General features: G+C 39.1%; 1 protein-coding gene across 6 annotated transcripts in view; it reads left to right on the forward strand.

The window, feature by feature from the left end:
* Positions 1 to 14333, forward strand: part of RABGAP1L (RAB GTPase activating protein 1 like) — a 254818-nt gene that overhangs the window by 136001 nt on the left and 104484 nt on the right. For all 6 annotated transcript variants that reach the window (XM_055815257.1, XM_055815258.1, XM_055815253.1 and 3 more), the window contains exon 14: positions 5189 to 5302. In XM_055815257.1, coding sequence (XP_055671232.1) covers positions 5189 to 5302 — 114 coding nt within the window. The remainder of the gene's footprint in view (positions 1 to 5188; positions 5303 to 14333) is intronic.

Here is a 14333-nt window from a genome sequence, read left to right on the forward strand (position 1 = left end):
CAGTTACGCAGATCATTTCAAACCTCAACTGATTGACTCATCTATTTTCTGTGGTTTGTATTTGCTGCGTGTTTCTGATTATGTTTTAGAGAATTTAAAGTTATTAGTCATATTCCCCTGTGGACATGTGTGGAAACTGTAGAGGACCACAAAGAACCGTAAGGAACAAAACGAACAATATGCAAAAAATCTGTTCCTTCAGCAGAACGCTTAGGGTACTGAAAGTGTCATAATGTCTAATAATGTGCACTTGGCAAGTCAATATTTAAATTTACAGCTTTTCAGGATTAAGAGGCATAGATTTATTGAGGGCACCTCTAACTCCCGCTATCAGCAGATGGTGTGTTTCCACATCATCTGACTCTGGCGAAACAAGAGTGATGAGCACCTGTGGCAGCCTGGGAGGTTTTGCTTTCCATACAATGTATAGAAAAGTTTCAGAAATGTCTAATCCTGAAGGAGCATGACACACCAAGATTTCTAGGGCATGGTAATTTTAGAAGTTGAAACCCCATTTTGAAATTATTTTATTCTTTTTTTTTTCTTTTTTTCTTCTGTTTTGGTTTTTTTTTTTCTTTTTCCTTTTTTTCCCTTTTTTTACTTTCCTTATAATCTGGATTCTGGCTATTTTTAGCTAGTGAAGAGATGAAGCACAGGCGGGACAATGAGATGCAAAATCAGCTCTTTGAACCTCACCAGAGTTACAGACCTTTTAAATGGGCCCAGTCAGGTGAACTTGTACTGAGCCTTCAGCATATACAAATCATATTGTTTTCATATGTAAACATATTTGATAAAACCAAACTTTGAAGGAGTTTAAGATTAGAGATAAGCCTTTGAAAGTTGAGTACAATATGAACATTGCCTACCAGAATGTGTAATGACATATTCATTATCACGCATAGTTCCATGGTTTTGGTTGTCTTCTTCCCAGGACCTCTGCCCTGTGTACAGAAGGAATAATGCTAATCTAATGAGCAGCTTTTTTTTTTTTCCTTTCTTTTCTTTCTCCCCCCTTACTATTTTTCATTGTGTATTTTCATCATGTAACCCTGTGCCTTACTATATGCTATTCAGATCAGGATTTGAGGTTGAAGTTGTTATTTTCCAATTTGGCATTTCTGCAGGATTCATCACTATGGTATTTCAGTGCTTCAGATGTTAATTGATTTTCATCACACCCTACTGAGATGGGGAATTATTATTAACCAGGGAAATGGAGCACAAGGAGATTGAGGTCAGAAGTACTACTCAGTTTGAATGCCAGGTTTGACACACCTGTGACCTATTGTTTTTTTTTTAGTATTCACATGAAACTCTGAATACCTTTAATTGCAACTGTAAATAATGCTGCGTTTCTCCATATTGAGCCAACGGCTGTAGTACAGGCAGCTGTATAGTAAAGAAAACGCAGGTGATCACTTGTGGAATTCTTTGCGTAATTGGTGTGCCTCCTTTCACATAAGTAAATTTGGGCAGAAGTGGGGAAAGGATCCAAGTCAACACAACATTGAGATGTTATGCCCCAAAAGATTTTTCTTTCTTAATACATTTTTCTGGCTTGTACCATACCTGTCTTCCAGTTCTTGCAACAAAGGAAGCAAGGCTGTACCTACAGGACTCTCTTCTACTCCCTAACTGTAACTCATCACTAGAATGTGTACGCCTATGACGACAAATGAGTAGAGGTCCTTTTTGGAGAGAGTGTGAAATGTTCTTTATTAAAAAATAATCCCTGATGTACGCGCATTAGGGTTGCCAATTTTGAGTGCCTATGTACCCTTAATTTTCTTTTAACATTTATTTAATATAAACGGTTTTCTGTTCCCTTCTGTATTTCTATGTCAGTCTGCCTTCTGGCATCAAGTGTCCACATTCAGAAGCATCTTAATAGTTTAAAATGACAGCACTGTCAGGGAGTCAGTATTCCAATGCAGTTGCTTCACAGTTGCAGAAGTTGAGCTGTTTTAAAAGTGAGACGACTCAAAGTAGAGAGCTTGTTCAGTAGAATGTCAGCTGTCATATAGTTGACATATGAAGATAATTCTTTTCCTCAGTAGAATATTGTTTCTCTGAGTTGGCAGCACAGAAATGATTATGAGATGTGAGAAAGATTATTAGAACTCTGAATGCTTTGATAGCCATCTCACCTTCGCTTTTTTTCGTAATAAATTAACTAATCATGACTTTCAGAAGAATAAAAATAATCTGAAAACCTTTATTAGGATAACTGTAAGCTCATCTGCTGTGGTACTCCTTGAGAGAAGCGCTATCAGCAAACTCTACCTGGAAAAAGGTAGAAATGTAACCAAAATATTTTTAATGTATTTTAAGAAGTAGTTCTACACTTACCTTCACTCTAGAGTAATTTCTTGTTTCTGTTAAGATTCTAGGTTTATCTTATTTCAGATGGATGTTGTCTTTTGAGAAGGCATTAATTCTCCTGTTTTTCAGCTGAGATTTTATTTTTGGGTCTGTTTTATTGTTTTCCTTCAGTTTTTTAGAACCATTTATTGTTAATAATGCTGAGTGAAAACTCTGCTTCTGTCTCCTCCTAACTCGGTAAAAATGAATTTGCATTTGGGCCTTTACACAAATACTTTTTGGTCCTATCTGGGACATCTACCCTGTCAACTTCCAGTTGTGCTCAGTTATACATTTGCCTCCCAGTTCAAGGAAAGAGAGAAATCCAGGGAAGTCAAACACGTTCTGTGGCTTGACAGAAAAGCGATATATGTGCTGGACGTGGTGGCCTTCCTGTAACTTTCTTTAAAACGCCTGGATCTTTTCAAACTTGTGCTGAAGAATTAATATAACAGGTTTTTATAACGGACTCGAACTGTGCTGTATTGGCGGATCTTCAATGTTGTTTAAGGTGTTTCCTTACAATGTAGCTCAATAGTCAGATAAATCTGCGAGGATGACTGCAGTTATTTGGCCTCTCTTGTGTTTGAAAGCCATGTGAATGAAGATACTCATTAAAGAAGTCAATTAGAGAACGGCTTGTTACTAAATTTTTTTTATTATTATTATATATTTTGTTGAGTGTGATTTAGGCTGTATGGTTAGTTTTAGTTACTGATAGTCGCACGATGCTTAGATGTCCTGAAAATTGTGATGATAACCCAGTGAAAGCTCAAAAGTGTGTTTAATTTCTTCAGCAATATCCATTAGCATAATAAAAACATCACCTCTCTTTGTAAGCTTTCCTTTTCATAGCACATAACAACATGCCTGGTATTTTACAAAATACAGCTTGTGTCATTACTACTTGTGTCTAGTACTAAGGATGTTATTGTCAAACAAAGGGGAAGCAACAGCTGAGATCACTGAAAATTAGGACAGTGTAAATGGATAAATTAATGATAGCAAAGATTCAGAGAAGCAGTGAACTTTAGAGAGAGATTTGAGAGAAGAAAGAGGAAGACTTCTATGTGCAAGGACTGGAAGACTGTGCCCAGTGCAGAGAGGGATGAGGAGGAAAGATAAAGCCATAGTTTAACGTGGAGGGTGGAAAAAATGACAGGGTATGAGAAAACAGATGAGAATAGAAGATAACTAGATTAAATAAATAAATAAATAATAATAATAAAAAACCCCACGACTTCTTTTTTTTTCTTGTCTGTGATACTCAGTTGAGTGCTCTTATCAAACCTGTTAAAGTGATGTTTATGCTTGTGATGTTTATGCTTGTTGCGACTATAGCTGTTTCCTTAGATGCCGTTCAAGTGAGTAGAGAAACACGATGATGGGGTTTCCCCTCTGGGGTCCTGACGCAGCCCGGGGTGATGATGCCTTTGTGTGCGCTGGTTATGGGTAGTCCCAAAGGAGGCTGTGCTGGGGAATTGCTGTGGACTGCTGGGCAAGCCCCCCGGGCAGCTGCCTTACTGTATGGCATAGGCTCACAGGAAGGGCTTTACGGGCTTGGGAAACTGCCCAAATTCAGGAGACCACCCAGTTGCTGACGCCTGTAGGTGTGAAGAAGCTTTTTTATGGGGAGGCCTGGATTACAAACTGCAGTTTGAGGGTTTAGGAGCTTTTCTATAGCAGATACTTTGTTTTCAAAGTAGAAGTATTTATAAAGGATTTATCTTCTGAGTCACAGATGAGGGTTCTGTTGTTTTTTTCCTTTAGGATTAAAAGGTAGTAGAGAAAAGCACCATTTGATATTTACCAACCTAAAGAGGTACTATCTCATAGTGAAGGTAACTGAACCTGAAGATAATTGATTAACTGGTGTAGTTTCAGCTCTGACATTTTGATACCAGTTCCTCATACACACAGTGGTATTACTCAGGTCTGATTGCAGTGATTTCCCTCATTTTATAGAAACGCAGTATTGTAAGCAATTGCTTCTTTTATCTGCAGAGCTAGGTATGTCTAGGGAACAGCTCTGTTGCCTAAACGTGGGCATTTGGTGTCATTTTAGCTGTCTTTGTATATGCAGATCACCCACATGAAGCTTGCAGAGATGATGCAGCACTTACAACAGACTTGTATCCTTCTGCAGTAGCAGCTCCTTACCAGGCGTTATCTTTGGGCTTCTAAAATGGCATCTGACACCAGTGTTAAGGCACCTGACCTTATCCTTAGGTGCTAGTCAATGTAAAAGTGTAACTGAAAAAGAGATGGTAGCAGGGAAGGATATGGGATTTATGGGAAAGTGCAACAGTTCTGATACTTCATCTGATTCTGTTCTTTTAAAGACCGTTTAATGGTAAACTTTTGAATGTTTCAAAGTAGTAGTTCCTATTTGTAATTGACACCGCTTTTATGGTAAATGGATGTACATTTAAAATTATTACCACTGAGCTTGCAAGAGAGAGACAATTTTCTTTTTTACTCCCAGAGAAATACATAAACATATGTTCTCTAGTAAAAATGCACCTACAATTAAATAACTAGTCATTTCCCATGAGTTTTAAAAATGAACTGTAAGCCTGAAGGACAGAAAACATGCCACGTTGCTCTTGTTAAACTGTCAAATTATTACTGCATATGAGACTAGAGGATTTTCAGTTTCTTCTCAAAGCATTTTTGGAGGATGAGTCAGTAAAGCAGTTATCTAATGTATCCACGTTGACTGCACATTGAATTTTATATTCTGTTATGTTTAATTACACTGTTACTGGGCTAATACATCGGGATTTTTCTCTCTTTTTTTTTTTTTTTTTTTTTTTTTTTACAGGATTCTGCTCAAGAGAGTGTCATTACACGAGATATTCATCGTACGTTTCCAGCACATGATTATTTCAAAGATACGGAAGGAGACGGTCAGGAATCTCTATACAAAATCTGTAAGGTACAGTCAGTACTCTGAATTTTAAAGTGTCTTCCATATTTTGCTATGACTGTATTTTGCTCTGCTAGCCCTGTTCTGATCCGTGCCACTAATCAATAAGATTTTAAAGCTTTATTTAGCTTGCATGTGGAGAATGTACTCTTTCTGCAGTACTGGATAGCATGCAGTACTTTTAACAACTTAGCATTTTGTATCTCCTGAAATGCATATGAGAAGAGCAAGGCTCAAGCTAGCTTTAATAGTGGGCAGTTTGATATTAGAGGTCTGCTTCAGTAGAAGTATGATGTAGAAGAACTTTTTTTGCTTTGCTGGTAGAGGGGTTTGCAGAGGAGGAGAAATCCTCAGAGCAAGCTCTGCTGTAAGCTTAAGCAAGAATGTCTCTAGATAATTACATAGAAAACAAATTAGCTGACCATTCCACAAGCAGTATTGTGTGCATAACTTTTTCACTCTTAGTTCTCAGATCACCTCTGATCAAAGAAAACTCCAAATTTTTTTTTTTCCAATTTGCACATAGGAAATTGAGGTACTATATGAACAGATTTGTCCAGCTTGTACAGACAGACTTTTGCTGCTCAGGAGAGATCCTGGAGGTAGAATGTTGCATCTAGATAGGTAGTTCTGTTCTCTGTCTGTCAGCTGCAGATTTTATTGTGCTTCTGGCAGTCAGTTTTCATTTTACATATTTCTCTACATGTAGAATAAATTATTGCCTTAGACAAAGCCGTTTCCACTTCCCTTCCTTTTCCTTGTTACTCTGTTTCCACCTCCAGTTGATTAATAGACAGAAATGATGGAGTTGTCATAACAAGCAGAAAAGAGTGTCCTGCCTTTGGGATATAATGATACATATTCCCGTTCTCCAGAAAAATTCTATGGTGATACTGACTCCTATTCAAACAATAATTTGGATGACTGTTAAATATAGCTGCTTAGGTTACATATATTGAAGTTCATTGTCATGAGCAATTCCCATTTAAAAAAAAACAGTAAAAAATAAAGGAGCAGAGAAAACTTTTAACGACTTATGTCTTGCTAATCTTGGAGGGCTCTAAAGGGCTACAAGAAAACAGTTCCTCTGCCAGTCTTTGAAAAGAATAACTAGGATAATGCAGGTAATTGTGGGCTTGTCAGTTTGATACCAGTTAAGTAAAAATGATGGAATAGCATTCAGCTTAGCAAGAATTAAATGTGATAAGTGTATTATAATGAATGCCTATGAGTTTACTGAAAATAGATCTTGACAAGCTAATAAAAAATACAGGTTTCATTGGTGATGGTAACAAGGTAATTTTATCAAAATTCCGTCGTGTAGTCTGTCATCAAAAAAATGCTTAAATGCTGGACAAGTTAAAACATGAACAAGATACACATTAAAGAATTAAAAACTAGCTAGCTAGCAGGTTACTATACATCAGCACTGAATAGATGCATTTCAAACAAAGCATCGTGAAGATCACTTGTTCATTCAATGTATTCCCGTTAGTCACCTAAAAGAAAATAGAAAAATAATTTCTGATACAGATATCTTGATGTCACAGAGAAGGTGGCAATGGTGAATGATGAGGTGTTATATGACGTATTGATAGATCAGTTTTGTGTAGGAACTGAATGACTTGAGTAATTTGGTATTTTCCAGTTGCTGCAGCTGTTTTTGATTACTGTGTCCTGAACTAAATCATTGGAAAGAGTCTGTAGAAGTTCCATGAGGATGATGAGAGGATTTGGGAACGTACTTTGGAAAGAAAAACATTTTCATGCATTAGTATCTCAGTCTATTTTGTTTAATAAATAGAAGATAAAGTAATGAATCTGTCTGAACTAGAAACAACTTAAAGGAATTATCTGTCTAGCAGGCAGCTTCACAGAGGCAGAGATCCCAGACCTTCCTGGATTTTCTGTATTAAAAGTGAAGAATTTTACTTGTCTTCCAAAGCTGGGAGCCTTCCCTGCTCTCAGGGCCTCTACTGCTCCTGCAGAGGAAGCTGCTGCAGATGTTGTTCCTCTTTCTTGAAGGATCTTGAAGTTCTGGAGCAAGGCATGCCAACACAGAGGGGGTCAGGCAAAAATACCGGGAGGCCTACATGGATGAACAAGGAGCTCCTCGACAAGCTCAAACACAAAAAGGAAGCCTACAGTGGGTGGAAGCAAGGGCAGGTAGTCTGGGAGGAATACAGAGAAATTGTCTGAGCAGCCAGGGATCAGGGTAGGAAAGCTAAAGCCCTGAAAGAATTAAATCAGGCCAGGGATGTCAAGGGCAACAAGAAAAGGGTCTATTGGTATGTTGGTGATAAAAAAAAAAAGACTAGAAAAAATGTGGGCCTGCTCAGAAAGGAAATGGGAGACCTGGTTACTGGGGATATGGAGAAGGCTGAGGTACTCAGTGATTTTTTGCTTCAGTCTTCACCAGCAAGTGCTCCAGCCAGACCACCCAAGTCACAGAAAACAAAGGCAGGGACTGGGAGAACGAGGAACTGCCCACTGTAGGGGAAGATCAGGTTCAAGACCATCTAAGGAACCTGAAGGTGCACAAGTCCATGGGACTTATTGATGCATGCATTGGTCCTAAGAGAACGGATGGTATCCATCATATTTGAGAAGTCATGGCAGTCCTGTGAAGTTTCCACTGACTGGAAAATGGGAAACACAACCCCCATTTTTAAAAAGGGAATAAAGGAAGACCTGAGGAACTACAGGCCAGTCAGTCTCACCTCTGTGCCTGGCAAGATCATGGAGCAGATGCTCCTGGAAACTATGCTAAGGCACATGGAAAATAAGGAGGGGATTGGTGACAGCCAACATGGCTTCACTAAGGGCAGATTGTGCCTGACAGATTTGGTGGCCTTCTGTGATGGGGTTACAGCATGGACTGATGAGGGAAGAGCAACTGACGTCATCTACCTGGACTTGTGCAGAGCATTTGACACTGTCCTGCACAACATCCTTGTCTCTAAACTGGAGAGACATGGATTTGATGGATGGACCACTTGGTGGATAAGGAATTGGGTGGATGGTCACACTTAAAGAGTTGTGGTCAATGACTTGTTGTTGAAGTGGAAAACAGTAACCTCAGGGATTGGTGTTGGGACCAGCACTGTTTAACATCTTTGTTGGTGACATGGACAGTGGGGCTGAGTGTCCCCTCCACAAGTTTGCTGGCAGTACCAAGCTGTGTGGTGAGGTCAACACACTGGAGGGAAGGGATGCCATCCAGAGGGACCTTGATAGGCTTGAGAGGTGGGCCTGCGCAAACCTCATGAAGTTCAACAAGGCCAGGTGCAAGGTCCTGCACCTGGTCAGGGCAATTCCAAGCACAAATACAGGCTGAGTAGGGAATGGATTGAGAGCAGCTCTGAGGGGAAAGGGCTTGGGGGTGCTGGTGGACGAAAGGCTCAACATGGCCCAACAATGTGTGCTTGCAGCCCAGAAAGCCAACCGTGTCTTGGGCTGTGTCAAAAGCAGCGTGGCCAGCAGGTCGAGGGAGGTGATTTTCCTCATCTATTCTGCTCTTGTGAGACCCCACCTGCAGTACTGTGTCCAGCTCTGGGGCCCCCAACATAGGAAGAACATGGATCTGTCAGACTGCATCCAGAGGAGGGTCATGAAGACAATCACAGGGTTGCAGGACCTCTCTATGAAGTCAGACTGGAAGAGAGTTGGGGTTGCTCAGCCTGGGGAAGAGAAGGCTCTGGGGAGACCTTCTAGCAGCCCCAGTGCCTGATGGGGCCAACAGGAAAGCTGGGGAGGGGCTTTTTACACAGGCCTGTAGCAGTAGGCCAAGGGGAATGGTTTTAAACTGAAAAAGGGTAGATTTAGATTAGGTATTGGGAAGAAATTCTTTACTGTGAGGGTGGTGGGACACTGGCAGAGGTTGCCCAGAGCAGCTGTGAGTGCCCCATCCCTGGAAGTGCTCAAGGCCAGGCTGGAACGGGGCTTGGAGCAACCTGGTCTGGTGGGAGGTATCCCTGCCCAGGGCAGGGGGTGGAACTAGATGGATCTTTAAGGTGCCTTCCAACCCAAACCACTCTGTGATGCTGTGATCTAGATCAGAGGCCTGTCAGTGTGTACGTCAGGTTAAGGACTGCTTTTCCCATGGAAGCATTTTGTATTTATCTGCAGTTGAATGACCTCTGCCACTTTGCCACTTTCTCTTGATACGAACATGTTCTGCATAACATCTTTGCAGTCAGCTTTTAATTTACTGCTCCAAACAGCATCAGCAGTCTTTGTTACTGTGCTATTTTTTATGTAGTCTGTAGAATTTGTGAATATTTTCACCAGCATCAGCGCTAGCACGGCTTTGTGTAAGGTTTTGGGAGTGACCTCACCTTCACTCTGTAGGTGGGAACTGTTTATTCCGACCTTTTGCTTTTTCTGTCCTTTAATCAATTATATGAGTATAGAAAAGGACCTTCTATGGCAGCTTAGTTCCCTCAGAAGCCTTCAGGAAGGGATCTTGTTGAAGGTTTGCTAAAAATCTTAGTAGACTCTATTGACTGCCTCATTCTCTTATATGCTTACTGGTTCAAAGAAGGCTTTGGGAAGCATCACTTCCTGGTAGAACAGCCATATCTAATCTCCAACATTGAATTATTCATAAGTTTACTAATTTTATTCTTGACAGTTTCTACCTACTTGCCAGTACTGAGATCAGATGCAACTGCTACATAGATTTGTAGGCAGCAACTTTTCCTTCATCCTTGCAGAGTTTTCTTAAATGCTTATGGGTTCCCTTCTTCAGATGACCGGTCTGTGGCTGGGTCTGCCTAGACCTTGAGTTTATGATTGATGTAGTGAGTTTTAGAGAAATATTGTTAAAACCTAAATGATTTGCTTATAATTTTGTCATTCTGTTGGAAAAAAATAATCATCTGTGTTGAAAGTAATTTTGTGGCTGCTTTATATTACTAGAATAACTTTGAACTGAGGTGCTGTGCACTCATGCCCTTCTTCTAATATGAAAGCAAGATATTTGAAGAATAGGATTTTTGAATAAGGCTAGAAGAGTTCTGTCCTCAAGTGGGAGGGTAAAAAAGCTGAAGAGCATTTTCTTCGTTCCCCACTGAAATGAGAGATGATCTGAGCTGTCAGATAAAAAGGAAAACCATTAAAAGCTCACTGCCTCATGTTAACAGGTCTGTCAGTTTTAGTTCCGTCTCTTAATCTCTTCTTCAGAACAGTAGGAAATCAGGAAAGATGGAAACTTTTTCAGTTGCAGAACATTTATGTGACAAAGTATCTAAAAATAAAGTTTAAGGCTGACAATGGTGATAAGGAATGAAAAGAGTTCCAGATTCTAGATTGGAGATTTCACTTGAGGACATCTCATAAACTAGATTGCACAGGGCAAACATCTTTAGGGAAAATACTTCTGTTACTTGCATACTTTCTGTTTAAATACTATGCGAATTCCAGCTCTGTTTAACGAGCTCATTCTCTGCCTTACAATGCATAACAGAATAGTACTCACAGCCTACTTCCATGCGTGCATATGTAGTTAACAGCTCGATGCTCCAGGGAATCAAAGCACTTGGCAGAATTAGTCCTCTCAACTGTTCGGAGTGTATGTAGTGCAGAATTTAGCGTGAGATGCGTTTTCTCTATAATTTTCTGACTAAGGTAACTCCTATTCAACGACCAGCCACTGTGACTTTAATAGGAGAAAGGGTGTATGTTGCAGGGAAATCCATCAGGTTAGCTGGGTGAATGTTCTTGCTGGGCAAACTGGAAAAATAGGCACAAGGCCTCCCTGTTTTTCTAAAAACGGTTGAATCACTTTTCAGAGACTCAAAGCTGGTGTTAGTGTTTTCCAGTAAACAAAAGCATTATGGATGTATATGACTAATTTTTATCATGATATATTTTGTTACTAAATACTTACCTAACCTTGGTTGATCAAATGTAGTGTTTTTCCTAAGCCCAGTCACTCTTGCCTGAAGGTTTTAGGTGCAGGATAGATGCGATAGTTGGGTTACTGTAAAACGAAACACGCTGGTTTACTTGTCGTTCCAATGTCTGTCTGTTTGTTGGTACGCACATTAGTAGAGAGAATAGTAAACTGTTTTTCTAGCAAAGCTAATACCGAATGGGCTGCAATAGGCAGGTTTGGGCTTTCTTTTCTGTATAATTGAAATGTGAAAATGTCTTGGAATTGCTCTTCTGTGACCAGTAGCCTCTATACCGTGATAAGCTGCGAATGATGGATTACTCTTTGGCTCATCCTTCAGCGTGGCAGAGCTGCTGCTTAGTACTGTCCTGTAAGCTGATTGTCTAACTTTCATCCTTTTTTTACATTTTCATTTCAGTTTCATTGTAGCACCTTTTTTGAGATGATCACCTCTTCTCAGCATGCACAGATTCTTCCACATTTTTCAATCCTTAGTATCTCCTCAGATTTACAAATGGAGAATTTCAGTATTTGTCCACTTTGGTTTAATTATTTGTCAGAGAACTGATCTCTTTCTTTCCTATAGGAGTAAATAAATTCCTAAAACTTGCTAATTTTAGAATAAACGTAGTAGCGTAAACAGGATCAGTTAAGAATTTTTTTTCATCTATTTTTAGTTATTTATTTTCTTTGCTCCTGGGTTGAAGAGCAATTTTCGTAAATATTGTTGTCTTGTTTCATGCAAAGGATATTTTACGTTATCTTGTCTTCTTCCATTTACATATTAATAAGGTTTCTTCTCCATGCGTCTGTGCTCAGCACGGGAGCAGCAGTACTGGTGTTGCATATGAGGTTTCTGCTGAGACTGTACTAGTGAAAAGGTCAAGACTGTGAATCTTGGATGCTGGAAGGAGAGTAAAGGCTTTAGCATGTTCGGAGATCTGCCTGAATAAATGTGAAGACTTAATTCATTCTCTCAGCTCTTATAGCTCTGGAGGAGGCATATTGTATAACATACATGTGCCTCTCCCTGATACTCAATAAATGAGTAACTGATTTCTAAAAATACAGTTTTCAGTTAACACTGAAAGTCTTTGTATAATGTGATACATCCTAAATGCTGCAGTCATAGGAATATTATTACTTTCAGACTGTTAGCCTTACAATAAATTTAGGTATGGAGTTTTAAATTATACTATCACTAAAATTATTCAGCAATCAAACATATTGTAAAATACCTTGTTGCTTGAGAAGTCTGCATCAAAGTGTGGATGTTTTCTTGACACAGTCTGGTTTTCAGATACCATGTAGGTCTTTTAACTGTACTAAAACAGACTTCAGCACAGACCTATGTCTGCATCAAACATAGAGTAGATTCCTTAGATCGTTTCTATCATCTGGTATTGACACAAAGGTGAAGTAATTAGAGCAAACGAGGCTTGTCATTCTCTCCCAAAAAACTTGCATTCAATTCCTGTTACATTTTCCTTTTTCCTGAGACACAGATGCTGGATATCTTGTATGGCTGTTAATGAGCATTGTGCCAGCGTGCCTGTCACTTTTTCAGAGGAGTGAGTGTTTCCTGTGCCAGGAAACGTTATTACTGACAAGAGAGATACTGTTATTGCAGATAAGAGATGGGGATCTGTGGAGCCTCTGCTCATACCTTTCCCTCTGCATTACCGCGAAGAAGGGCGGGGGAAGTGGAAGCTCTGGAAATAAAACCTTTGTACGAGGCAGACACTACAGAAATATTTTTCATGAGCTCTCTTGAGTTTCTTATATAATTGCAACGTTTAGTTTCTAATGTCATTGAGTTACTATGGAAAAAGCAAATTGGCAATGTGATTGTAAGCTGGTGTTTGCTAGTTAGTGGTTTGCATTTCGTTAAGTACATTTGAACCTTCAGCAACTGTTAAGCGATAGTTTTCATGCTTATGAGGATGCAAAATGATGAAAAACATTTCATTCTGGAACTTGAGATATGCTCTCTACTCTTCAGTTTTAAAAACTGCTGGAACTTATACACATTAGTTGCAGAAATCCCAAATCTGGGGTTTTAAATTCAAGTCAGCAGTCTTTTCATTCGTCTTTTAAATGCTACTTCCTTGGAATTTTTCTGTCTACAGAAGATTCTGATCTTGGGAAATTTTCCTCCATTAATTATTTTAGCAAAGAATTTCTGTCCGTCTCTGGATTCTTCATTCACTTTCCCAACATGCATGTGGTTCTCTGTCACTGAGGAGACCGTTGCTTCCAAAGTATTCACTTTCTCTAACGGTGTTGTACTAACAACTGTGTAGTAGGTCTCTTCAGAAGACAGATAAGTATTAAAAAGACATTTTAATTCTGTAAGATCTTAATTTAGTTAAAATGAGTGAAAGTAGTCTTCAAATCAGTATCTTCATTAAGTCCCATTTATGAGACAGAGAATATTTAAAATCTCAGTTAACTAGTGAATTGTGATTGGAAGTTCCCCAAGAGATTAAGAAAATAATAACTTAAAAGACCACAGCATCGTCATAGGTTGTCATGGGAAAAATCCTGTTTGCTTGAAATTACAAAGTTACAACGACTGCAATGGAAATAGGGGATTTGGGATTTTGCTTTGGTTTTGTATTTCATGTGGAAAGACAAAGTTAATGCTCCTCAGTCCCTTTAAAGGATAAATCTTAAATAATTAATCTTAGATCTTTTGTTAATAATACGATATTATGGTGGTGGCTGTAGGTAGCATCCTTATTTCTGACATCGTATTTCAGCAGTATCAAGTCCCATAGGTTACTTAAAACTGAAAAAGTATAATTGGAAATGTAATGTGCATAAAGCTCCAAAAACCTCTTTTGCTTTGGGCAAATACAATGAAATCATTTAGATTTTAGAGACTTCATTAAAAAATAAATCTTTTGTTGTCAGTATTACGATGCTTTGACTTAACAGCAGAATCTTTCTCAGTTTTATCTAATTCCCGTGTAGCACTGCAGTTAGTAGCCAAGTATCTGATAACAGCTGCTTTTGAAGATCAGATTTTGGGGGTTTGGGGAAGGACCTGGTGGAAACTAATTTCAAAAAGCAAGCAGATCAAGTAGTTAATATTTTTTTCCATGGTTGTTGGTTGCTTCGAAGGTTTGTTAATGATGATGT

Source organism: Falco peregrinus, chromosome 10 (assembly GCF_023634155.1).
Source record: "Falco peregrinus isolate bFalPer1 chromosome 10, bFalPer1.pri, whole genome shotgun sequence".
Lineage (NCBI taxonomy): Eukaryota > Metazoa > Chordata > Aves > Falconiformes > Falconidae > Falco > Falco peregrinus.